We start from the raw sequence: 25,929 nt of genomic DNA, 5'->3' as shown, positions 1-25,929 counted from the left end.
TCATTCATCCAGACTGTTGCCCATGCAACTGCTGAAAAGGCTGTGCCCCTCTTCAGGAACCACATGTTTGTCTGGCCTCTCAACAGATACCCCTCCGTTGTGGTTGCACCTACGGTACGGCAATCTGTATCGCTGAGACACGCAAGCCTCCCCACCAACGGCAAGGTCCATGGTTCATGGGGGGGGGGGGGGGGGGGCAACAGTCTGGATGATTGACTGATCTGGCCTTGCAACATTAACCAAAACGGCCTTGCTGTGCTGGTACTGCGAACGGCTGAAAGCAAGGGGAAACTACAGCCGTAATTTTTCCTGAGGACATGCAGCTTTAATTGGCTTTAATATTATTAAATACTGTCCAAAGAGAACAAAGGTACTAAATAACCAAAATAACTTGAAAAGGAAACAGAGTTGCAAATGATTCACTCCAGAACTTGCAGCCCATAGGAAGGTTACAATCATCCTTCATAAAAAAGCCAAACAGGGAAACCAGGCAGATAAAGGTAGGTATACCAGGCCAAACAAGTCTATAGAAAGGAAATAAAAGCAGCCAAGATAAGAGCCAATGAAAATTTTATCAATAATTCTAAAAAAAAGTGTAAAGCTGCCTGGGCAGTTATCAATAAAGAATTAGGAAGAAAAGTAAGAAAGGATCAATGCCTATTGCACCTAACATACTTAATGAGTTCTTTGTAAATAGTGTTAAAAATATTACTCCCACTGACAAACACGAGTTAACATGTAAACATAGAGTGAGCAACTATACTGCAGATAGAACTAGGGGATTAAATTTTAGTTGGAAACAAGTCACCCTTAGGGAAGTGTCTGAAATAATTGCAAAATTGAGTAACTCCAAAACCGAGGATTATTACTGTTTCTCTAATGCAATATTGAAACAAATCTCAGCACAATATTGCTAATGTTAACTTATCTCATAAATTGCATCCTTGAGGAGGGAGTCTTTCCAGATTGTTTAAAAATGACTATCACGGTTCCAATCCACAAGAAAGGGCACAGAGACTGTCCAAATAACTACAGACCAGTTTCGATTGTCCCTATTTTATCAACAGTCATTGAATATTGCATGAAAACACAACTGTTGAAGTACTTTGAAATGAACAATTTATTTAACAATGCTCAGTTTGGATTTAGAACAGGTAAATCAACCATTAAAGCTGTAGACAATATCATCAACGAGATTGTTACCAATTTCAAGCTTCATTTAATTACTTGTGTTACACTCTTAGACCTCAGTAAGGCTGTCGTCACTATTTCCCATGAGATCTTATTTTCTAAGTTAAAACTGTACGGAATAAAGGGCTCACAGTTATCGCTAATAGAATCATACCTTGATAACAGGCAACAAGTGGTCATAATTTAGAACCAACTATCTGACATACTCAAAATAGAAACCAGAGTTATTCAAGGATCAGTAATTGCCCCATTTCTCTTTCTAGTGTATATCAATGACATACCACATAACTTGCCAGACAAATCAATTCTATATGCTGATGACATCACCTTAATAACATCAGATGGAAATCTGGAAACTTTACAGGACAAAAATACAGACATGGTAGAAAACTCCACCACATGGTTTCAAAGCAATAAATTGGTCTTAAATGGCAATAAAACAGAGACAATATATTTTCATTTGAGTGAGTTGAAACAAGAAGGGACGGTAAACACATCTGTCAAACTGCTAGGAATTTATTTAGATCCGAATTTGAACTGGGGCGAACAAACATGACAACTATGCGAGAAACTGTCCAGAGTAGTTTTTTATTGCGCAAGCTGAGAACTTGTCAGTAAGAGCCAAATGTTAGAGGCATACTGTGCATTTTTCCACTCACACCTGATCTGTGGCATAATACGTTGGGGAAACTCTTCAGGGGCTCAGGAAGTTTTTAAGTGGCAGAAGAGGGCAGTTAGAGGTATAAAGGGCTTACCTGACAATGAATCATGCAGACCAGTATTCAGGGAGCTGAAAATAATGACTTTCTCTGCAATATTCATATACCACTGTCTGATACACATCAAAGAAAACCAGAGTAACTTCACAGTAAGCGGGAGGTACATTCACACAACATAAGAAATAAACATTACATTGACACGCCCCAGGTAAGACCAAAAAAAAAACTGCCATAACTATTAAGCTATTCAACAAACTGCCTATAACACTGAGGGAAATGCCAGTACAGCAACTAGGGAAGAAACTAAAAAATTGGCTGGTTCTGAATACAACCTACAACATTTTGGAATTCGAAGAAAACTTGAGATGCCTCCAGAATGAATTATGGTTATAGCATGTAGTGAAAATATAGGCAGTATCATATTCTGTGACAAATTTGATCCAAGGAGATGTATAACTGTAAATACTTTTCTGTATATTTTTTAAAAACTAATTGGTACCTTAAAAAAGCTGTATGTATGTATTGTATTTTTTTTATACCTTTCCTTGTGTTTTTGACAGTCTATTACAACACTAAGTTCTTTAACGACAATAAAAATTTGATTTGATTTGATAAATTGGTGTCAGTGACCGTGAACTTGTTCACTGGATGTATATATCTAGTGGGACAGTTCATGAAGGGAAATTATTCTGTGTGGTATATACTGAAGAAACAGACTACTGCATAATAGATAGGAAAGAAAGCCTAAGACTGCTGATAAACAGGTGCTGAATGAAATGTGTTTGACTATCAAGAGAGCATTACATGAAGCCTTCAGGGACTACAACAGCAGACTCTCACCAAATTACCTCTCACAAAACCAAAAGAAATTGTGATCATCTGTAAAGATTGTCACTGGCATAAAGGTTAGTTTCCAAATACTCCTGGATGACACACATGCTGAAATATAGGGTAGCAAAGCAAAATGCAAATGCTGAACTTCATTAGCAACTGTTCCTTTACTAAGGATGATAGAGAAGTGCTAGTCTTTTACGTGTCACACCACTTCACAAATGAATGCTGTAAAGTGGGACTGAGAAACGGGGGGTGTCAGCTGAGAACTGCTAGATGTACATCTGGTAATCGGGGGCTCAAGGATGGAACAGTTTGAAAAAAAAATCTAAAACATAGTGCCGCACTGAGCGCCTAGGCAGACGGTGATGCAACCCGCCTGGCTGGGTGCCAGGCCTGCGCACCAGCAGTTGTGTGCTGTCAGTGAGACTACAGTGCGTGTACACTATAACACTCTCTCGCTGGTGCATGCAGAGTCTTTCCGTTATCAGTCACGTTACGTAACCAAGGTCACGCGTTCCCTTTATTTGCGGGCAGTGCACACCAGTGGAACCATTTCGCTGTGAGCTCTATCTGCAACAGCATTGAAGTACTACGCCTCGTTGACGTGTGCCCGTCAATGCCGCCACCGCATGCCTGTCTACAAACACATAGTTAGTCTAGAAAATAAACTTGGCACCAATGGCACTGCACAGTCTGTTATTCTGAATGGACCTATGTTCTTTCGTGGTTGTCGAATAAATTTCTCACTGGACGTCACCATGGGAGCAGCTGGCAAGGGGTGGTTAACACTTGCTATAATCCGCTGTGAAAATGCTTCCCTTTCTGGACTTGAATCCTTCGCTGATTGAAATATCATCGCCTACAAGACTTGGCATTCTGGAATAGATCCCAAGAACTCAGGTAGACCTAGTTTTGTATATAGTAATATGACTTTCTGGGACTGAGAAATAGTTCAAATCAGTAAAATTAAACAAGGCTCAAGGACACAGAGGAATTTGTCAGACTATACACAGAATTTTCAACTGAGTTAGATCTTTAAACATAATAACCGTAGATTCCATGAACAAAGAAGTATGTCTGTTGACAGGAAAAAACATGGGTCCACTCGCCTACAAGATGGGTAGCAGAAGTGATCAGCCAGACTACCACCTGATTTCACTGACGCTGGCTGTTGTGGAATCCTAATACATTTTCCCAGCTCACACATTATGAGGTGAGGTGTCTCGAACCAAGGCCTCCGCCATGTCAACCAATACGAAGTCCAAAAAACCTCAGTCCTGTGAAACCCAATTGCATTTTCGTTACATGACGTCCTGAAAACCATGGATCAAGGCACTCAAGTAGATGCAATGTTTCTTGACTCCCAAAAAGCATTTGACTTAGTAAGACACCAACAACTATTAACAGAAGTACAATTCCTTGGGATATCAAGCGAAATTTGTTATTAAATTAAGAATTTCTTGCTAGGTAGATCACAGCATTTTGTCGTGCATGGAGATTTGTCAGGTGAAGTAAAAGTAATTTTAGGCATGCCCCAGGGAAGTGTGTTGGGTCACCTATTGATTGTATGGGAATGCATTGACAATAATAACCAGACTTTGTGTAGAAATTTCAGTTATCTGTAATGAAATAATAGCTTAAACATTAACTGAGTTTTCCGTTGATGCTTGGCAGAACATGATAATAATATTAAAAAGGAAAATGCTTCCTAGTATTTTGAAAAGTTATATTTATTTGGTCATGAACAGTCTTTCGGCTTTTCAGGCCACCTTCAGGTGTCAACTGAATGTTTCAAATAGAGATAAGTGTGATGTGCAACTTATACAGATATTATTTGTACAAAAGATACAAAAATGACAGTGTTTACACAGGAAAATATTACAATTACATTAACTAATAAAGGGGTAAACCGAGTTTTTATGTGGAGATAGATACAGCAAATGATGAGAAACAAAATGAATTTACAGTTTGAATCTAGTATGTGTAATGAGAACTTAATTTAGGAAGGGGAAAAATGGAAATTGAGTCTCATTCGCTGGCATTCTGTGCTGTTTGTTTCTTGATTTCCGCTACTTCCAGTAGTGGTATCTTTCTGCTTTTTTGACCAAATGTAAAACTTCACATTCTACATCATATGGATGGTTTTCTACTGCAAATAACGGATATCAAGAAACACATGGTACAGAATGCCAGATTGGCGTTAAATGATCAGACTGTTTTCATTTTCCCCCTTGCTAACTAAAGTTTTCATTACGAATACTAGATCCAAACTGTAAATTCATTTTATTTCTCATCATTTGCTATATGTATGTCCAAATAAAAAATTTGTTTACATCTTTATTAGTTAATGTAATCGTTGTAATATTTTGCTGTTTAAACATTTGACTATTTTTGTGTCTTGTGTACAAATAATATCTGTGCAAATCACACACCATGTTTATCTCTGTTTGCAACATTCAATTGTCACCTGAAGATGGCCCGAGAAGCCGAAAGTCAATTCGTGACCAAATAAATATAATTTTGCAGAACATTAGGAAGTTTTTCCGTTTTTAACATTTGCAATAATAGATGAATAAAGTTGCACAAACAGCCGGTTAGACCTCGATTAGCTTCCAAATTGGTGCAAAGATTGGTAGCTTGTTGCAAGTGTTCAGAAATATAAAATTGTGACCTTCACAAACTGAGTGCAAATGTTATCCTATGATTACATCATCAATGAGTCACCATTGGAAAAGGTTCTCTTGTTCAGATATCTGATTGTAACAACTGATGGGAATACGAAATGGAAGTATTGCATATGCAAGATTGTGGATAAGACAGATGGCAGACTCCGGTTCATTGACAGGATGCTGAGCAAAATGCAACGTCTACAAAGGAAAATGCATGCAAATCACTTGGTTGTTCTAGCTTAGAATTTGCTCAAGTGTGTGGGACCCCTATCAAATAGGACTGATGGGAGATTTGATTGTATACAAAGAAGGTTGAAATGAATGGCTGCAGGTCTGTTTGGTTCATGAGAGAGTGTTGAGGAAATGTTGAAGTCCTAAATTGGCACACACTTGAAAGCAGATGTAAACTATCCAGTGAAAACCTACTTTTAAAGTTTCAAGAACCAGTATTAAGAATCTAGAGATACTTCAGCTCTGTACTTATTGGTCCCATCTTGGCCACAAAGATAAGATTACACTAAGTACAGCACCTGTGCTCCAAAAGCCAGTGGAACAGAAAGAAACCCTAACATGTGTTCCACAGGAAAAGGGAGAAGTCCCCAGCAGTGGCATTGAACTCTTGAAACCATCTGTATGGTCCTCAGATGCAGAAGGTTGTGGATCCAAATCTTGTCACACGCTCTATAAAAAGATCAGGGGACCGGGAAAGATCTTGCATCATTATTACAGAGAATCAGCAACACTGTTGCAGGAGCCCGAGTAGTGGTACGGGTGACAACAATTGTAGCACGAGGTGCATTGCGACCAATACAGCTGACTGAAGAGAGCATTGTCAGCGCTTCTACTTTACAGAGTTTTAGTTGATAAGAGAATGCGTGCTTTAGTGCTCAAACAGACTGACCCGCACCAGGAGATGGTTTTTGAAATGTTTATTAAAGACTGAAAAAATAACAATTACCACACACTTCATGCAAGACATCGTTCGTTTAGTGAGACAGTTTCTTGGATTTTCACCTACTGGTTGTGCGAATCATTCGTTATGGGAGGTGATCGATGAGCAAGGTTCGACTGTAATAAAAAAAAATTATGGCGGGGAAGACACCAGGCATGTGTGACCCGTTACTGTGGTCCGGATTGCTGGTATTCGCAGGTTGGTGTCAGTCCACGGGCTGTGGTGTGGAGACCGTTCCTGTAGAGCATGATGCGAAATTCTGTTTTTTTTTGTGGCAAGGTGGGTCCACCAGGTTGGATGGTTGCAGGGTGTGATACCTGAGACCTTAACTTACATCACCATGTAGGTGACTTTGGGCATGTGTGTAGGTGATTTTGTTGACAGGATTCCACTTTGGAATTTGTTAGGCAACCACCTCAAGTTAGAGAATATTAGCTGAACACCCTACTATGAGTCTTGACAACTTCCTCCAGTTAATCCGCTTACAGGCTTGGGAACCTCGAGAAAGTACATTATATGGGACTACAGTTGCCTAAATATCGGGTGTGATTTCTGGGTGATATGGATCTCTAGGATAAGCAACTGACCCTTGCTTACAATAGACTTTGATGAATTTACATGTTAATTCAAAATGAGCTTATAAGTTTTAAAGATAAGTTATGTGAAAGAGAGCTTTGCAACGTTTGCTCATCAGGCTATAATAAGATAGTTTTGGGCATATCTAAAAAATATCAAAATTTAAATAAGGTGTTTTGTAGAGATATAAAATTGCTGTTTCACATGAATACTGATCAAATTACGTTGGAGGTGCTGTTTCCAAGATGGAGTTAAAAATGCCTAAATACCAAGGAAGAATTGATTTGGATTAAATTTTGCTACCTGTTTACCCCAATAACCATCCACGTATATAAGCTAAATTTTACAGATCCCATGGAGTGGCTCACGAGAACAAACCTCCCCCAAAGGCAGAGCTTTCTATGGCAGGATTCTCTTTTTCATGAAATAATTGTGCTCGACATCGAACATTTTTAATTGCTATGATATTTACTTACAATTTTGAGAGCCCCTGGTGTGATGAATACTATGTCAAAGCTCTTAAAACTTGTCTACCTTAATGTTGTTGTCTTTAGTCTGACAACGGATTTATTGCAGCTATTTACACTACTGTGTACTGCAAGTGCTTGTTCGTCTATGAATAACTGCCACAACCACATCCATTTGATTCTGCTTACTGTATTTGACTTTTAAACTCTCTGTTCAATTTTTACCTTCCACTTTTCCCTCCATTACCAAATTAATGGGTCCTTCATACTTAAGGATGTATCTTATCAATTGATCTCTACTTTCACTCAAATTGTGCCATAAATTTCTAGTTTCCCTGATTAAAGGCAGTTCCGCCTCATTAGGTATGAAAATTATACACTTAATCTTCAGCATTCTTCTGTAATGACACATTTCAAAAGCTTCTATTCTCGTTCGGTCTGGACTGATTATTGTCCATGTTTTGCTTCTTTACAATGCTATACTGCAAATATCTTTTGGAAATACAGTCTAAAACCTAAATGTGTGTTAATGTAAAAAAAAAAAATTCCTGTTTCTCAGAAATGCTTTTCGTACCATAGCCACTCTGCTTTTTATATCCTTGCTACTTCGGCCATCATCCGTTATTTTGCTGAAAAAATAGCAAAACTTGTGTACTACTTTCAGTACCTCATTTCCCAATCAAAAAAATTAAGTATCAAATCATTTGATCAGTTTTATTGTCACTGCTTTACATTTTTGTCCAATGTATAATTTCTTTTAAGACATTCGGCTGCTTGTCAAAATCATTTGTTGTCTCTGACAGAATTAGAATGTCAGGAACAAACCTCAAAGTTTTTATTTCTTCTCCCTGAAGTTTATCTAATACTATCCAAACTATTGAACTAGTGTGCCAAATCACAGTATGAACACTGATCAACCAGAACAGTATCACCACCTGCCTTATAGCCGATATGTCCACCTTTGGCACGGATAATATGGGCGACACATTGTGGCATGGTAGCAGTGAGGCCTTGTTAGGTTGCTAGAGGGAGTTGTATATCTGCACATGCAAGTCACCTAATTGCTGTAAATTCAGGGAAGGGGAGGGGGGCATTGAACTCTGACACTGCATTCTATCATATCCCAAATGTGTTCAATTGGGCTCAGATTGAGAGAGTTGGGGGGGCCCAGCACATCAATTGGAACTCGCGACTCTGTCCCTTGAACCCCTTTATCACATTCCTGGCCTTGTGGCATGGCATTATCTTGTTGAAAAATGTCACTGCCGTCAAAAAACATGATTGTCATGAAGGGGTGTACATGTTCTGCAACCAGTGTTCGATGCTCCTTGGCCATCATGATGCCTTGCATGAGCTTCTCTGGACCCATGGATGCCCATGTAAATGTTATCCAGAGCATAATTTGAGCCGCTGCCAGCTTGTCCTTGTCCCACAGAACAGGTGTAAAAGAGCTGCTCCCCTAGAAGACACCGAGCGAGGTGGCGCAGTGGTTAGCACACTGGACTCGCATTCGGGAGGACGACGGTTCAATCCCGTCTCCGGCCATCATATTTAGGTTTTCCGTGATTTCTCTAAATGCTTCCTTTGAAAGGGCACGGCCGATTTCCTTCCCTAACTCGAGCTTGCGCTCCGTCTCTAATGACCTCGTTGTCGACGGCACGTTAAACACTAACCACCACCACCACCACCACCACCACCTAGAAGACGATGGATTCGCGTCCTTCCATCAACTTTATAAAGAAGGTATCGGGATTCCTCAGACTATGCAGTGCTCTGCCACTGCACCAATGTCCAGTGCTGGTGGTCATGTGCCCATTTCATTCGTAGTTGCCGATGTCAGGGTGTTGGCATTGACACACACGTGGGTCATCGGCTGTGGGCCCTTCGATAAGAGTGTTCGGCACACTGTGTTCATGTGTGAACTCCGTCCAGTGTTAGTCTGATGTTAATTCCGCCGTAGTTCGCTGCCTGTCCTGTTATACCAGTCTGCCTAACCTACAGATATCTGACATCTGTAATGAGGGGTGGCCACCCAACCTCATGACGTCTGGACATAGTTTAACTTTGGTTTTGCCATGTGTTGAAGACACTCTCAACAACACTCGCCAAATGCCTGACAAGTTGTGCAGTTTCCGAAATGCTCGTGCCGAGACTCTGGGCCATGACAATCTGCCCTTGGTGAAACTCGGATCGCAAGGCTTCCCTATTCTCCCATTCTCACTGATACTACATGCACTGTGCATGTGCCATGTGAGGCTATTATCGTCTGGACAGGTTTATATTGATAGTACGTCGATGGACATAACGTTCCAGCTGATCGGTGTAGCTTAACTCTGCAATGAGAGAGATCATTTTAAAACTTTTATATCCTCATCTTGAAATTTCAGCAGCCTTGACTTCGACGGCTTCTGAAGGCAGAGTACTATAAATATAGAGCTAAGAATTTGTGGAATTGCTTATAACATATATAGGCATCTTGATACCATGTATGATCATAATATGAAGTGAGGGTGATTTCTAAAATTGGGCAGTTCACATGGAATAACCAGATATGTATTCAGAAGGTACTGACATTCTATTATCTGCTGGTTTGTACGAATATACAGGTTTCTTGTAGAAATGAGAGGAGTAAATCTTATATGTTATATGTTAATGAAGTTCATAATTTTATTATTTCTTCCATAAGCTACTTTGTAAATACATCCAGCCTCTTATTGATTTGCAATAGTTCCTATATGCGAATTTACTGTACAGGAGCTTCAAGAATTGAATGGGGTATATGATTTACTGGAATAAGAACCTTGCTTGACTGAAATAATGGAATCAATATAACATTTTAAACTATTGTTGCATACATCTATTTACACCCACACTGACATATTTAATTCTTTTTTGCAGAAAGGGACAAAAAAGTGAGTGAGATGAAAGAAGTATGGGAAGCACATTGCCAGGCTATGCACCGCTACAAGAAAAATCTGAACATATATATTGACATCAATGATGAGGACAGCAAAATTTTTACGGTATACTTTTTTAAAACTGACAAAGAATCTGGCAGTGAGTACAGTGTTAAATTACAACGAAAAGAGGATCTTTGGCAAAGTAAGTATACACATCTTCTGTACCGATACGGAGAGAATAAAGATAAGCAAAGCACAATTCAGAAGAAATCTTACTGAAATAGAAATTTTTCGTATTTGTAAAACCACATCTATTCCACTTATCTCGCATCCCCAGCCTTGACAGCCAGTGCCTTGTTTAATGTTGCAGTGTATTCTCGATATTGTTTCCAAGTCTCTGAATTTGTTGTCATATGTAATCTGATGTACCTTCCTTCTCTTACATAAATTCTCAATCTGTATGTCAGACATCATGCCAAATAAGTCTGTTTGTTTCCAGCTTTGAACATATTTTTGCTCTTCATGAGTCTAATGATTTAGGGCTGTCATACCATGTAAAGTTCGTTTTATTTTTGATGAAGGGTCCTTGCCAAGTGATTTTGTTCTATTCTTTTCCATTAGAAAATGGTTAGCACGAACATGTTGGCTTTTAGCCCATTCTTCTAATATGTGATCTGTTATTTCTCATCATACACAAAGTTTACTATTGAAGGATTGTTGATGGATTTTTGTTCTGCTTTAGCTATAAAATTTCTCTGTAATGCTAATATTTATCAGACTCTTGACCTTGAATGAATCCATGAAATATTATGTTGTGTAGTTTTCAAACATACCTTACTGTTTTGACTGAGATGTCTTCCATATTCACAATCTTTTTTCCTATGGAGTGTACACCTGCACTGTATCCTTGCTCTGTTCCTCTATGAAAAAACATAGTGATTTCAGTTGTATTTAGTCTTCATTTTTTGCCAAAGTTTTGACAACCAGACTGTTGCATTCATCTACATTCGCAACTCCACTAGCCTATATTTGGACCCTATGCCAAATACAATAAAAGCAATAGGTTTTAAGAGGCTTATGTTGTTGTTTTCCTATAATGTACTCAAATTGTGTGAATCACAATTCAGCTAAACTTTTTGTTTTTACCAATCAAATACTATTTACGAGTAAATGTATTCTAAGAAAAATGTAAAAAATTTAAGATGTCTGAAAGGGTCTCTGCAGGTTGTTCAGTTGACTACTTAAACCAGTATTCATAGTGCTTGCTTGGGCGAGACCATACTACTTTTACTGTATGTGCATTTCCCAAAAAGGGAAGCAAAAATATTAAAAAGAAATCAATGCATATCAAAAACAAGTCAAACAAAGCATCTTCTTTAGTTGGTGTAGTTGCCAATTTTTGATTCTTATCCAGCTAAAAGCTACATAATTTAGTGCTGTTCATTTAAGTATAAGATTTCTGTTGCTGTAGTGGTTCAAACCTGAATCTGCTCAATTTATGTTCTGTTATTAGATATTTTGTTTCAATAATTCTCTGTTAGTATTTAGTTGTATTTCTTAGATATGACTATTTATGGTAATTGGACACTACCAGCATAGTCACTTTCTCCTATCTCTGGCAGAAGTGATGTTTAGAGCTATGTAGTAAAAAGCCCTGACTTGTCAAAGGTGTCTCAACTTAATCACTTTTGAAAAGCGATAAATTATGTATCCTTACTTCCTCCAGCTTATAGTAATTGTAAAAGATTTGTCAGTAGCAGACAAGGTTAACATGTTGCTGCTGGAATGTAGAAATGTCAACTGTATCCAACTGATCTTCAGACAGCCCATATACTCCTTCATAAGACTCTTTGAATAAATGTGCTCTTACTGCAGAATATTCCACAGACCTCGTGTTTCATTTCCACTGAAACTGTGATGTAAATTCTTGTGAAATGTTGTTGCTATTCCAGCTATGTTTACATATCTCTCATTAATCTAGAATGAAATTTTCTCTCTACAGCGGAGTGTGCGCTGATATGAAACTTACTGGCAGATTAAAATTGTGTGCTGGACCGAGACTCGAACTCGGGACGTTTGCCTTTTGCGGGCAAGTGCTCTACGAACTGAGCTACCCAAGCACAACTCACACCCCGCCCTCACAGCCTTACTTCTACCAGTACCTCATCTCCTACCTTCCAAACTTTACAGAAGCTGTCCTGCGAACCTTGCAGCACTAGCACTCCTGAAAGAAAGGATATTGTAGAGACGTGGCTTAGCCACAGCCTAGTGTATGTTTCTAGAATGAAATGTTCACTCTAAAGTGGAGTGTGCACTGATATGAAACTTCCTGGTAGATAAAAACTGTGTGCTGGATCGAGACTCGAACTCGGGACCTTTGCCTTTCGTGGGCAAGTGCTCTGTAAAGTTTGGAAGGTAGGAGACGAGGTACTGGCAAAAGTAAAGCTGTGAGGATGGAACGTGAGTCGTGCTTGGGTAGCTCAGTTGGTAGAGCACTTACCCGCGAAAGGCAAAGGTCCCGAGTTCGAGTCTCGGTCCAGCACACGGTTTTAATCTGCCACAAAGTTTCATCTCTCATTAAGTTCATATCAATAAACACGTATGTTTGAAAGAACAGGCAAAATGATGATAAGATTTTTGTATTGTTACACCCCAAGGCCCCTCTTTCCCTACTGTTAGTAGGGTCCGTAGCTTTCTTTGTGGGTATGTGCATGGTTGGCATGAGGCTATATGCCATTGCAGCGTATTTCTTTCCCCATCATATGCTGAAATTCCACCATTCTCAGATTCTCCTTGGACACTGTTACCTCAGTGTCCGTATGACTTCCTTTGGTTCTGACTCGGACTACTCCGCTTGCTTTCTTATTTCAGCCTTTTGGCAAAATAAACTATCGACCATCTTTTCAAATGTGACTTGTCTTTTTATCCTTTTTTCCGAAATTTTAACTTGTCTGGAGCATATAAGAAAAGACTCCTTAGATCACATGCAAACTATGGTAGTCAATGGTCATCTACACATTCTCACTATGTGAATCAGTACTACTGCCAAAAAGTCAAAGTGATAGGGGTCATCACCACCTACCCTCTCAAGTGTTGCCCATTTACAGCCCACAGCTTGCATGGTTGATTCGTGAGCTGCTACCTTACCACATACGCCAAAGAGCAAATGCATGCCCTTTTGGAGCATCAGAATTCTGAGCAGTGGTCGTCAAGCCAAATGGACACGATTTTTCCCTTGTGGCAGCTATGGGAACAGCTCTCAAATGGACTAGGCACCGTGCAAATGAAAAGAATTAAACTTGCAGCAATAACAGCTGTGTAGAGACCCATAATCCCCTCTGACTTTGGACCTTCCATAGCCACCCGCCATTTGGATGATGAACAGGCTATGCAATGAGAATCCAAACAATTTACTCGCAAGGGGAGGCCACGATGTTGGGATCACAGATTTATTTTGTACATCTTTAGTAGGCCATTAAAACAACATAATGTGCAAGTAGTAAGATGCACTATGGCAGTTCCGAGAAAACTGCAAGAGAAGTTGGATGTGTCTGTTATGTGGCTTATGTATGTGTGTAGGTGCCACATGTTAGAGCTTATTGTGATCAGGTAATTAGCGTTCGAGCTTTATAAGGCAAACAAATATGAGGCGATGCTTCAACTCCTGCTCAAACTTAATTATTAATCTATTTTTCATCACTTCTCATATTTAATTTATATAACTTTTGAGAGGTAATGTTATGGAAAAAAGGCCATGTGTATTTGCATGGAGTTTCAATTTATGTTTCCCATGTCTGCATGACAAATACCATCCTACCACGTGTGATATCGCAAGCACATATGATGAGTAATTGTACATTACCCTTGTGATCTTTCACATTGTGACTTACTGATTGTGAATAACGTCATTTGCGTAATTATTTATCAAAATTGACTTGGGCTTCCCAAGCCCATCCCTTGTTATTGAAAATTTAATTACAGAGAGTAAATAGCCAAGCAACATATGAAATTCACTACAACTTCATGAAAATGCACATGGTTTTTTTTCTCCCCTTTTTCCCCACTATATTACGAATGAAATGTCATATAAATTAAATAATGTAACCAGTGATGAAAAAAAAAGATTAAAATAAGTGTTAGCAGGACTCGAACCGTTGCCTCAGCTACAACCGTATTGCAACATGCGAATGCTAATCACTTGACCACAGTGACTTCTCACGGCCAGTACCTTCATACAGATACATCAGTTACCTAATAGACATGTAAAACTTCTCTTGTGATTTTCTTAGAATTGTCAGGTTACTGTTCCTTACTACTTGTACATTATATTGTTTTAATGGCTTACTAAAGGTGTACAGCATTTGAAGTAAATCTGTGATCCCAACGTTGTGACTTTCCCATGTCTGTGATAAGTTTACACTAAGACAAATAATGACTCCATCACACCAACAAAACTGTGAATTCCAAAGATCAGTTTGGCAAAGCAGTTACCCTGGAAAAACTGGAGAATGGATCCTTATTTATTACAGTGGTGACTGAAGTGCACTCTTGAGCACTCTGGACCTACACCAAGCTAAGAGAGCTTGCTGTCATACACCAAGCTCAGAGGACTTCCTGTCACTATTACCCCATACAAAAAGTATAAGATGAGCCAAGATATTATCTTTCACAGAGAGCTAATGATCCACTCTGCCAGATAACTTGGAACAAACATGAAAGTAGCAATCATTTTGAAACTTCCTGGCAGATTAAAACTGTGTGCCCGACCGAGACTTAAACTCTGTCGGGCACACAGTTTTAATCTGCCAGGAAGTTTCACATCAGCGCACACTCCGCTGCAGAGTGAAAATCTCATTCTGGAAACATTCATTTTGTTTGCCAGGAAAACCAGATCTACACATGTGCCTTAATGTTGTCATTTGAAGGACAATTATTACCTGAAAAGATTTGACTTTAAGCCCTATGGGGTGCCACTCATGAGCTGCTTCTGATGTCTCTGTTTTGGTCACTTATGATGTCACTGATCTTCATGACCCATCTGAGGAAACTATAGCAGAATTGCACATGATGATTGCTCATCTGCAGTTTGTGGTCTAGTGGTTAGTGTTGCTGCCTCTGGATCATGGGGTCCCGGGTTCATTTCCTGGCTAGGTTGGGGATTTTTCTCTGCCTGGGAACTGGGTGTTTGTGTTATCATCATCATTTCATCATCAGTGGGGAAAGTGGTAAGGCTGGACAGTGAAAATATTGGGAATTTGTATGGGCCTGATAACTCCACAGTGGAGCGCCCCTCAAACCAAATACTGACATCGTCGTCAAGCGATTGCACAGGTGAACAATGTGCTTTGTTCGTAAATTGCATGGACAGTCACATTTCCTGGCAAGTTTGTTTGATTTTTAAAAAGGAAAGTAAGTTACAAGAAGACACACGTACTGCGAAGTGCTTTTGAAGTGCCCCATCCCAGAGAGAGAGAGCTAGTATGATAACAAATTCTATAAAAATTATAGCTAGCAGGTAATCTGTTCAATCGTGGACTGTCCGCTAAATCAGTAAGCCACTGGAGGAGGAGATTAGCACATCCCTTGAACTCCACCAATACCGAGTCAGTGGATACAACTCTCCTCTTGCAGCTGGAAACCCTCTATCCTTGATGCAAAGGACAGCCTCCTCCCATAATTAAACTGGACCTGCACATAAATAACGATCGGTAGGAGAATATATTAAGCACCAGGACATAAAACAGTTAAATTGTCCTGTTACCTGGGCATAAAACTTGACAAGTCTTCAAAAAATAAAATTTTCCAGAGAAGAAAAGAAAGGATAACAAGTAAACCAAAAGCCTCTTTCACTGGTGCTCTTAGACTGAATCATCCCTTATAGTGAAATACCTGAAAATGTGGATATTACACCTATTGTATGGGTACCCAGCCAACGAACAACAATGTAACCTATCTGTCTTTCTCTTTCACTATACCTGTTCTCCCCCTATAGTTGATCATGGAATGGAATTGTAGTGGTCATTATCACCATCTGGCTAAACTCAGTTTGTTCCTCTTCTCCACCATACATGCTGCATACTGCAAGTATTGTGATTATTGGAAGAGCACCTTCCTGCAATAAAAAACTGCTATCTTTGGAAATAATTGAACAAAGATGAAAAAGGCTTCAGTAAGCATTGGCACATTAGTACTTATTTTCATTGTTTCCAACAAGAAGTGTCTAGTAACGACAGTTTAGTCAGCTATCAGCAGCCTTTAGTGAATTAGCAGTCTAGTTAAAAGTTGATTATTAACTCTCTACAGTAAATTGTTGATTTCTTAGGGTGGATAGGATGTGTGACTGCTGTGTACGGACGCAGGAGGAGCTGGCCACTGTTAACTATTTGTAGTGTCGTTCCCAGAACCAATTGCAGTCCTCTGGTTTGGAGCCGAGTGTAAGGCTTAAACCAGAGGCTCAGACGATTCTGCGGAGATTATGGGTGCAAATTTCCCGACCTCTGCTATCAGGTGGAGAAATGTATGATCCCCCTGTATAGGTCAGGTGTGTACTAGACGCAGGAAGCAGCTACAAGGGTAGCGGAGTATGTGTGGAGTGCACATGTGGGTTTTTTAGGTTAGAGAATTCCCTCCCTAGGCCCGACAAGACATCTCGTGAGACGCGACAATGTAGCAGTAGGCAAAACGCAACAGGGAATGACAATGTTAATGTGGTAATAGTAAACTGCAGGAGTGTCTATAGAAAAGTCCCAGAACTGCTCTCATTAATAAATGGTCACAATGCCCACATAGTACTAGGGACAGAAAGTTGGCTGAAACCAGATGTAAACAGTAATGAAATTCTAAACTCAGATTGGAATGTATACCGCAGAGACAGGCTAGACAATGAAGGGGGAGGTGTCTTTAAAGCGATAAAAAGTGCAATAGTATTGAAGGAAATTAACGGAGATATGAAATGTGAAATAATTTGGGTGAAGGTCATGGTTAAAGCAGGCTCAAACATGGTAATTGGATGTCTCTATAGGCCCCCTGGCTCAACAGCTGTTGTGCAGAACACCTGAAGGAAAATTTGGAAAATATTTTGAGTAGATTTCCCAACCATGTTATAGTTCTGGGTGGAGATTTTAATTTACCAGATATAGACAGGGAGACTCAAACGTTTATAACGGGTGGCAGGGCCAAAGAACCCAGTGAATTTTTTTTAAAGTGCATTATCTGAAAACTACCTTGAGCAGTTAAAACAGAGAACCGACTTGTGGCGATAACATATTAGACCTTCTAGTGACAAACAGACCTGAACTATTTGAAACAGTTAACGCAGAACAGGTAATCAGTGATGATAAAGCAGTTATAGCATCGATGATTCCAGCCGTAAATATAAAAAAGGTAGGAAGATTATTCTAATTAGCAAAAGTGACAAAAAGCAGATTTCAGAGTACTTTATGGCTCAACACAAAAGTTTTGTCTCAAGTGCAGATAGTGTTGAGGATCAGTGGAAAAATTCAAAACCAGGGTACAATATGCATTAGATGAGAATGTGCCAAGCAAAATCGTAATAGAAGGAAAAGAGCCACCGTGATACAATAGAGTTACAAAACTGCTACGGAAGCAAAGGGAACTTCACAGCAAACATAGACATAGCCAAAGCCTTGCAGACAAACAAAAATTACACGGAGTGAAATGTAGTGTGAGGAGGGCTATGCGAGAAGTGTTCAATGGATTCAAAAGTAAAGTTCTATGTACTGACTTGGCAGAAAATCCGAAGAAATTTTGGTCTTATGTCAAAGCGGTGGGTGGATCAAACCAAAATGTCCAGACACTATGTGACCAAAATGATACTGAAACAGAGGATGACAGACCAGAGGCCGAAATACTAAATGTCTTTTTCCAAAGCTGTTTCACAGAGGAAGACTGCACTGTAGGTTCTTCTCTAGATTGTCGCGCAGATGACAAAATCGTAGATATTGAAATAGATGACAGGGGGACACAAAAACAATTACAATTGCTAAAAAGAGGAAAGGCCACTGGACCTGATAGGATACCAGTTCGATTTTACACAGACTACGTGAAGGAACTTGAAGGAACTTGGCGCCCCCCCCCCCTTTCTTGCAGCAGTGTACCATAGGTCTCTTAGAGGAGACCCATTCCAAAAAGGCACAGGTCATCCCTGTTTTCAAGAAGGGACGTCGAACAGATGTGCCGAACTATAGGCGTATATCTCTTATGTTCGAGTATAATGACTTTTCTGGAGACTAGAAATCTACTCTGTAGGAATCAGCATGGATTTCGAAAAAGATGATCATATGAAACCCAGATCGCGCTATTTGTTCACGAGACTCAGAGAGTCATAGACACAGGTTCGCAGGTAGATGCCGTGTTTCTTGACTTCCGCAAGACGTTTGATACAGATCCCCACAGTCATTTAATGAACAAAGTAAGAGCATATGGACTATTGGAACAATTGTGTGATTGGATTGAAGAGTTCCTAGATAACAGAATGCAGCATGTTATTCTCAATGGAGAGATGTCTTCCGAAGTAAGAGTGATTTCAGATGTGCCGCAGGGGAGTGTCGTAGGACCATTGCTATTCACAATATATATATATAAATGACCTTGTGGATAACATCAGAAGTTCACTGAGGCTTTTTGCGGATGATGCTGTAGTATATTGAGGGGTTGTAACAATGGAAAATTGTACTGAAATGCAGGAGGATCTGCAATGAATTGACGCATGGTGCAGGGAATGGCAATTGAATCTCAATGTAGACAAGTGTAAAGTGCTGCGAATACATAGAAAGAAAGATCCTTTATCATTTAGCTACAATATAGCAGGTCAGCAACTGGAAGCAGTAGGCATTAGGAGTGATTTAAAATGGAATGACCTTATAAAATTAATCGTCAGTAAAGCAGATGCCAGAGTAAGATTCATTGGAAGAATCCTAAGGAAATGCAGTCTGGAAACAAAAGAAGTAGGTTACAGTACACTTGTTCGTTCACTGTTTAAATACAGCTCACCGGTGTGGAATCCGTACCAGATAGGGTTGATAGAAGATCCAACAGAGAGCAGCGCACTTCGTTAGAGGATCATTTAGTAATTGCGAAAGCGTTACGGAGGTGATAGATAAACTCCAGTGGAAGACTCTGCTAAAGAGACGTTCAGTAGCTCGGTACGGGCTTTTGTTGAAGTTTCGAAAACATACCTTCACCGAGGACTCAAGCAGTATATTGCTCCCTCCTGCGTATATCTCACGAAGAGACCATGAGGATAAAATCAGAGAGACTAGAGCCCACACAGAAGCATACTGACAATCTTTCTTTCCACGAACAATACGAGACTGGAATAGAAGGTAGAACCGATTGAGGTACTCAAGGTACTCTCTGCCACTCACTGTTGGGTGTCTGCGGAATATGGATGTAGATGTTAGTAGAGTCGTCCACTTTTAGCGAGCTTATAGTACCCGATACCGTACTCAAGGATGCTGCCTTTAGTATCGAACACTATGCCTGTGTAATGATTTGCAGCTTATACCTTCCTCAAGTAGAGGCATATTTTATCAGGAGTTGGGAGAACTATTTCATTTATCACTCCTGCCCTTTACATTGCTGAGTGTTTTCAGCACTCGCAATTATCTATTGGACAGCAAGATTACAAATTCTTAAGGTCAATGACTCGAATGACTTCTCCCGGATTGCAGCACATGAGGAATACATGAATCCCCGTTGCCTTTTAGTGTTACTCATGCCATCTTTTCTGCAATCAACTCAACGCTCTGCAGTTCTACTCTCACACCTATGATACAGTGACTTGTCCTTAGTGTCAGTTACTCATCAATACCACATTTAAAATCCACTGATACTCTTATGCGGTGATCCCTTTGAAAAGTGTGTTCGGACAGATACTCCTCTGAAGCCTTTATAATTACAGAGGAACTTTGAATTACGTTTTTTGTGATTCTACACTGTAAATTCGTAGCCCCTTGTGAGATACCCATACGATCAAGGGTAAAAATGTCCCAGTTTTTTGTTTCTTGCTACTGACGTTTACCTTATTTCCTCATTATTACTTGAAATCTCGCTTGACTTTGACCTGTTTTCTTCCTATTGACATTTGATGTGTCTGAACAAGTTGTAAGTGGCACAAAAGACAGACGGTTTGCATCAAGGGTGGTGGCAGAATTAAGGGAATATTTTAGACCATTGTGGAGAGGGGAGATGTGAGAGACATGCTGACGTTATCCACGATCGGTGGTGCCAACAAAACGTGCAACATTTAGCTTCACTGCAGTTTTGATACAGCTGCAGCTGGATTGCGGCAGCAATGGAAAAAGGGGACAGTCAGTGCGAAGTGTTCTGGACTAAGCCACCTTTTCATGTACCACTTATAACTCAGTCTCATCTTCTTGCATATATTTCTGATGTACTTCAGCAACAATATCAATCATCAACATTTTAATTCCAGGCACTGAATCTTAAAGAAAATGTTCGGTCAGAATCAAGGAAACGTCGGCCATTTCTGTATGGTGACTTCTTATTGGCTGGTGAAATATTACATCACAACAAGGTTGTGGATTTTCCCACACGAGCATCATGGATTTTGATATAATTTTGTATGAACAATTGCACATGTTTTCAAAGAACATTGGTATACTTTCATAATCATTAATTCAATACTTCTTGATATATAGTCATTTGTTTGACCCTGTAGTGCAGCTATCAATAGTGCACCCTTGAGTTTTCAGAAGTTTTGAGGCATATTATCTCCAGCAATATTTTCTTTCAAGAAATAAAACTAGGTCATCTTGTACAATGTTTTGCGCTCTGTTAAGTGAAATAATAATAATAAAAAAATCCCTGAGTGATTTGCATGTGAGTAATTTGAAGCAAAGTCCGTCAGAAATATAGATGCACCAAAAGAGTGTGAAGTTTAGCTTTTTATATCTCCAGAAGTAATTGTGGGACACACCTGAAACATTGCCCCTAATAAGTTAACAATACAAGGTCTCACAATATAAAATTTCATTTCCTTATTACTTTCCAGTTATTGAGGGAAAAGTTGACGATTATTATAAAAAACACCAGAAATGGCAATTTCACCTAATTTTACAAGTCTTCTGCAAATTCTTTTAAACAGTTTACATTAGGAAAAACCATGTTCCAAACCACCTAAAAACTATGTTTGGTTTTGCAATGTGAGCTTATAGGGCCCGAAAAAAAGAATGACAAGATGGATGTGCATTGAAAATGGGGCCCATATTATGATGGTACTCAAATCTGACACAGTTTATTATGTTTTACATTTGTTCATTATTCCCTTGGGAAGATATCAAAAGTCTTGATGACTAGGAAGTGAGATAAAGTCTGAATAACTCTAAAAACTTCCAAAAAAGGGGTGTATTTTGTCAAGACACTTCAAGACATATTACAGTCGACAAAGGCATCGTAAATATCATTACCACCCCACCCCCTCCCCCCACCTACCCCTCTTCCCTCCCAGAATAGTGTACCATTGTTCCACAGTGTGGGTATGGGTGAAGGTGTGGGGGAGGTTTGTGCCATGGTGCTATTGATGGAGTTGGTTGTGGTGTGATGGCAGATGGTGCCAACCAACCCATATTTCAACCTTCCTGAACCACCGAGAACGTCTGTCAAAGTGCTGAGGTAGGATATCCAACCAGTGGCGCAGGTGGGTGCAGTGAGGGTACTGTTGTGGACATCAAAGTTTTTATGGCTGATACAGACTCAATATTCGTCACTGCTGTCGTCGCTGTGAACTGTGATTGCCAATACTGCAGTAGTGGCTGTGTAGGCAGGGAGTGATTAGCTTCCATGGCAGTATCGTCTGATGGCCTATGCACCTGAATGTCAGAACCGGCGAGAGCTGATGGGCACAGCAGGCTCGGTTGCAGAGAGTGTGTCTGAAAATGAAAATCTAAAAGTGGGTCACAGCAGTCACAAAAACATAGTTGATTTTGATGCCATCAGTGGGTGCCTGTTTAACCATGAGTGGTATAATGAAGTGACTATGATGGATTCCCAGTTTTGGAGCTTGTTAATGACATGATAGAAAACTTAGTCCTTTGTGTGGAACTTTGTTGCGAAGTTGGCATCTAAAGCATGCTGTTGAGGGTAGAATAGATGCAGCAGAGGTAACGAACATGTGGTAATTCTGCCGGTGAAGCATTGTGAAATGGCATGCAATAGGTGCTGAGAAACAGCAACAACCAAGTGTTTTCCATCCCTTTTTGTTGGCAAAAATGTTGAAATTTCTATAGAGAAAACTGATGACCAGTGCCCGAAACTCTTGTTCATGACAAACATTCTAAACAAGACATTCTAAATGAAAGAGCTTTTATAGCGCTAGTCCTCGTTGTCGAATTCAGTGAATTATGAATGGATACCTATAGCAAGCATCAGTGATAATCGGCCACAATGTGCTCCAGAAGGGACAAGCAAAATCGGTGTGGATGCATTGCCAAGGACTGCTAGGTTGAGGCCAATTAAAAAATTCGTGGTGCGGCAGTGCCTGTTGCATGGCAAGTTGTCTGCATTTGAATGCTGTGCCATAGAGTGATACAGAATTTTATACTGGTAATTTATATGATGTAGTGATCAGCTTTGTAGCTTCTGTGCTGTACAGTCAGGCACATCTTTTGTTGTACGAAAAAGAGCAGCCAGCGGCTTGTGACCCATCATGAGAAAAAAAATTTCTACCTTGCAGATACTGACGAAGTTTCTTGACGGCGCAGGTGATGGCTAAGCTTCAGTTCACACAGAAATGGGTGGACACAGAGGCTTTGGTAGCGGTGAGTCAGGGATGTGACACAGACAGGACATGAGCACTCAACATTGAAGAGACACTGTCAGACAGAATGGGACCATTGTGCTGAGAGTGGATCAGAATATGCAGTCTTCATAACACAAAGCTATTGATGCACCAGATCTTCCGTAATTCATAAATGTTGCGCAACGAAGATCATCTCTTTCCCAAAATCTGATCACTCATAAATATCTCACAGTAGTAGACCAGAAATCTTTGTTACAGGGCATAGTTTCCTATCACATTATAGAGATTTAGCCCTTATAGTGAGTAACAAAATGTCCCCTCTGCCAGACAACTTTATTCCAGTCATTGTCAGTGTCAAGGACAACAAATCCATTCCATGCAAGATAGAACCAGAGGATTTCAGGTATCTTAGTGCACTAGACCAAGGGTGGCACACAGCCTCATTCAAAGTAACAGAGTATGTCTGGCTACACTTGTCATATGATAGACCTGCTACACTAAGGAGAAAGGAAAGTCATAATGCCCAGAAAAGTTAATGATAAGTTTTCTATATCTTGTGTGATAAAACAGGCATATTTTCCTGTGTCAAAAATATGGTTCTGATTGTTGTTATTCTGATTGATTATAACACAGAAATAACATTTATAGCTAATATTCTCACAAAATATCTTGTTATTTATACGTAATTAAAGCTCAAAAATCATTAAATATCAAGATATCGTTACACGATCGAAAATGCTCTGTTATTACCTGATGTTCAGGTGGCATCACAGGCTACGAGTGATACGAAGCTATATGTTTGTTAAGGAGTGTTAGACGAAGTTGCTAGGGTTTTACATAACATTTCTGCAAACAGTTTAACTGTTTAGTGACAGAAAGTTCAATTATAATTTTTAAGTAACAATGGAAAGGAATTCTATGAATGCTGATAATGGAAGCCTAGAGAAACGTTGTGTATTTATGCCCCACCCATTTTGAGCGGTGAAATGTGCAGTGACAGACATTATGTTCTCTGCTCCCTGCATCATTAAACTTGCTCATAACAAAAGAATTGTAGAACTTTGGCAAATGGGTATATTGTAACTAGATTGTCAACTGTCGGTCATGACTGTGACCCAAAGCACAATAAAATTATTCTTGGCAAAATGTATTGCTGATTTCCTATGTTGTAGAAACTCAGCAGGGAGACAACCTATAGCAGGTGTTTAGTGGCGTAACGAATAGCGCATCAGACTGCAGATAAAGAGGTCATATGATCAAATCCTGGAAGCATTATACATTTTTTAAATTTTTACATGAAATATGAAAATAGCATTAGCAAAAGCAAATGTAGCAATTGTTTTGATTGTGGGATTCTTTTAATATATAATTTGACATTAGTCTTAGTCTCAGAAATGGACAACAGAAGATAAATGCGTTTACTTTGCGAACAGACAGTTGATGTTTTTGGAAAGGATTGCCAATACTGAAGATATAACCACACTCCCAGAGTACAAAGAGATGTAGAACGATGAGGTTATACGGAGCGATATAAAGTGTTTACGACATCAGAGATATAAAGTGTATACAACATGCAGATGACACAAACATAAGGGGTGTGATGTTAGTGAGCATAAACTGATGTTAACATCTGAAGCAGACTTACTTCACCGTTATGTAAGATGATGACACTGCAAAAGTTTAAACAATAAAGATCCTAACTGGACAGTTCGAAGATAAAAACATTGTTTCTAATAAAGTATAAAGTATGTGGTCACATTAGCTAGAAAATATCATTTTGAAAGTGATGTTTGTTAACGGCAATTGCAAATGTAAGGGCATGTAAACAGCAAAGAAAACACAACAATGTTCTGTTTCTGATCAGTGCGATGAAGTTTTGTAAGTGTGATTTGGTTTTCACATCAGAGGACTGTCGAGTCATTTTACAAATAAGTTAAGAATATTCTTTCAAGTTAGATTTGAACATGCGATCTTTGGGCATTGTCCTACAAAATTTGATAGTCTACCCCTCTAACTACTGAACAACTGAGGTTTCATTGGATAACAGCTGCAATCTACGTGAAAATTCTATGAGATGGCGTGGCCATGTGGATGCACTTTTAATAACTTTACTCATGTCTTGAGCACACTTTTGTTTTTCATCAATTTTACACATTTTGATTTTCTGTCATTTTTAAAGGCATTACTATGAGAGTCATAAAAACAGTAGATACCTTCTCGAGCATGAGACAAGTGCAAACTTGTGATGAAAAATAAAAGTGTGGTCAAGACATAAGTAAAGTTATTAAAAGTAGTTGGGTAAAATGGCAATTTTCACTAATTGTTTAATTTCATTGAATCACGCAATCTTTCATTGTAACAGTGGGAGAGCATATATCAGAGGCAAGTTAATGTTAACTTCACTGTGCAACATATTTTTAGTTCACTAACTGGACTTGTGTGTCATCGTGGTGGCAATTTGCCGGCACAGTGCAACCACATTTTACGCATCTTATTCTCTGGAACACTCAAAAACAACTTTTTAGAAGTTTTCAAACATGTATTTGTACAGAAGTGTAAATTGCAAAACAAGACATCACTGAATTAGCATTTTGGCAGTAGGAGCAGTGAGCTAGCCAGTGACATCACAGACACGAGTCGATTGGAGCGTTTTAGTGAGCTTTAAAATTATTTGAATTTCATTTCCATTTTTATAAAAGAATATTCAAATTTGAGAGGGGGAAAAGTGTGGTAGGAGCATAAAATGGCGTAATTAATAATTTAAGTCAATTTTCAGAAAACAGTCAAAATACCCTATTCTGCCAGTAAAAAGTCGTGAGAAGAAAGCCGTACTTGAGAAG

At 39.4% G+C, this 25,929-nt stretch overlaps 1 protein-coding gene across 1 annotated transcript in view; it reads left to right on the top strand.

Annotated features, from left to right (window-relative positions):
• LOC126272307 (uncharacterized) overlaps positions 1-25,929 on the top strand; it is a 50,640-nt gene that overhangs the window by 13,616 nt on the left and 11,095 nt on the right. The window contains exon 3 of the mRNA XM_049975081.1: positions 10,307-10,510. Within this exon, the coding sequence (XP_049831038.1) occupies positions 10,307-10,510 (204 nt within the window). The remainder of the gene's footprint in view (positions 1-10,306; positions 10,511-25,929) is intronic.

Source organism: Schistocerca gregaria, chromosome 5 (assembly GCF_023897955.1).
Source record: "Schistocerca gregaria isolate iqSchGreg1 chromosome 5, iqSchGreg1.2, whole genome shotgun sequence".
Taxonomy (NCBI): domain Eukaryota; kingdom Metazoa; phylum Arthropoda; class Insecta; order Orthoptera; family Acrididae; genus Schistocerca; species Schistocerca gregaria.
Note: the sequence above shows the minus strand (reverse complement) of the source record. Positions and strands in the feature narration are given on the sequence as shown.